At 43.3% G+C, this 1,896-nt stretch overlaps 1 protein-coding gene across 1 annotated transcript in view; it reads left to right on the plus strand.

The window, feature by feature from the left end:
• Positions 1–322: 322 nt before the first annotated feature.
• LOC107490454 (leucine-rich repeat extensin-like protein 4) overlaps positions 323–1,896 on the plus strand; it is a gene marked incomplete in the record, with an annotated part of 3,052 nt that continues 1,478 nt past the window's right edge. The window contains 1 exon segment of the mRNA XM_052261941.1: positions 323–1,896. Coding sequence (XP_052117901.1) covers positions 620–1,896 — 1,277 coding nt within the window.

Below are 1,896 nucleotides of genomic sequence, written 5' to 3' on the forward strand. Positions count from 1 at the left end.
TTATTAAACAACAATACTACATCTTCAATAAATATTATGATTTTGAATCAATATTTGACCCATAACAATTTGCATTATATTTATTAAAAATAATTTTAAATTTGTGTTAATGAATTACTGATTAAAATTACTAAAATCTGATCACTCTAAGACTTTTTGGTTATTAAATAATTAAATTATGAACATCTGTAAATTGAAAATTTGAGAAAATTGACCAAAGGAAGGAATTAGAAGAAGAAGAAGAAACAATTCAGAAAATTGAAAAAAAAAAAGAGAAAAGAGAGAGAATCTGGGTGGGCTTTGAGCTGTGATATAGCTGTCCTTTTGATGAATTATTTCATACCACAACACACACCCCATTCTTCTCTCTCTCCTCTCACTCATATACTCACACACAGATCCAAAATTCCTAGAAACCGAAAAAAAAAAGAAGAGAGAGAACCCATTTTTCTCTTTGCCTCTCTAAACTCACCACCACCACCAACATAATCCTCCATAGCTGCATTATCTCCGGATCTCAAAGGTCGAAACTTTTTCAAAACCCCACTTGAAAAACTAAAGCAAAGCAAAAAGGAGGAAAGACTAAAGAAGGAAGCAGCATTCAGATGCCTCATGTGAGATGAGGAAGAAAGAAGCCATAACCATTCACCATTTCCACCTCATTGCCTTGTTTCTGGGCTCACTCACACTCACCCTCTCCTCCTCCTTCGCCGCCGCAACAAGCACCACAAAGCACGAGTTCAATGGAGCACTCACGGAGGCAGAAACCATGTACATCAAGCAGAGGCAGCTTCTCTACTACAGAGACGAGTACGGAGACAGAGGAGAAGATGTTACAGTGGACCCTACCTTGGTCTTTGAGAACAACCGCATCAGAAACGCATACATAGCCTTACAAGCATGGAAGCAAGCTATTGTCTCTGATCCTCTGAATCTCACCGCTAATTGGGTAGGTCCTAAGGTGTGCGACTACACTGGAGTCTTCTGTGCACCTGCACCTGATGACAACAGGACCCGCACCGTTGCCGGCATTGACCTCAACCATGGCGACATTGCTGGTTACCTGCCTGAGGAGCTTGGCTTGCTCACAGATCTTGCTCTCTTCCACATTAACACAAACAGGTTCTGTGGCACACTTCCCCACAAGTTCGACCGTCTCAAGATCCTCTTTGAGTTAGATCTCAGCAACAACCGGTTTGCCGGTAAGTTCCCGGCGGTAGTTCTGCGATTGCCCAAGCTTAAATTTCTAGATCTGAGGTTCAACGAATTTGAAGGCACAGTGCCTTCACAGCTCTTTGATAAAGATCTGGATGCCATTTTCATAAATCATAATCGTTTCGTCTTCGATTTACCGGATAATTTCGGTAATTCGCCTGTGTCGGTAATAGTTTTGGCGAACAACAAGTTCCACGGCTGTGTGCCTTCAAGCATCGGAAACATGTCAAGGCTGAACGAGATTATTCTGATGAATAACGGATTCCGTTATTGTTTTCCGGCAGAGGTAGGGTTGTTGAAGAATCTAACTGTGTTCGATGTGAGCTTTAATCAGCTGGTGGGGCCTTTGCCAGACGCAATTGGTGGAGCGGTGAGCTTGGAGCAACTTAATGTGGCACACAACTTGCTCTCTGGTGTAATTCCGGCTAGTATTTGTTCTCTGCCAAATTTGGAGAACTTTACATATTCTTATAATTTCTTCACGGGTGAGCCACCGAGGTGTTTGGCTCTGCCGGCTTTTGATGATAGGAAGAACTGCTTGCCTGCTAGGCCACTGCAGCGCTCTGCCGCCCAATGCAGGGCCACGCCTTCAGTGAATTGCGGCTCTTTCAGGTGTAAGCCTTTTGTTCCGTCAATTCCTTCTCCGCCTCTTGCTCTTCCTCCTCCGGTATTATCGCCTCC

The sequence above is a fragment of the Arachis duranensis genome, chromosome 5 (assembly GCF_000817695.3).
Source record: "Arachis duranensis cultivar V14167 chromosome 5, aradu.V14167.gnm2.J7QH, whole genome shotgun sequence".
Classification (NCBI taxonomy): Eukaryota; Viridiplantae; Streptophyta; class Magnoliopsida; order Fabales; family Fabaceae; genus Arachis; species Arachis duranensis.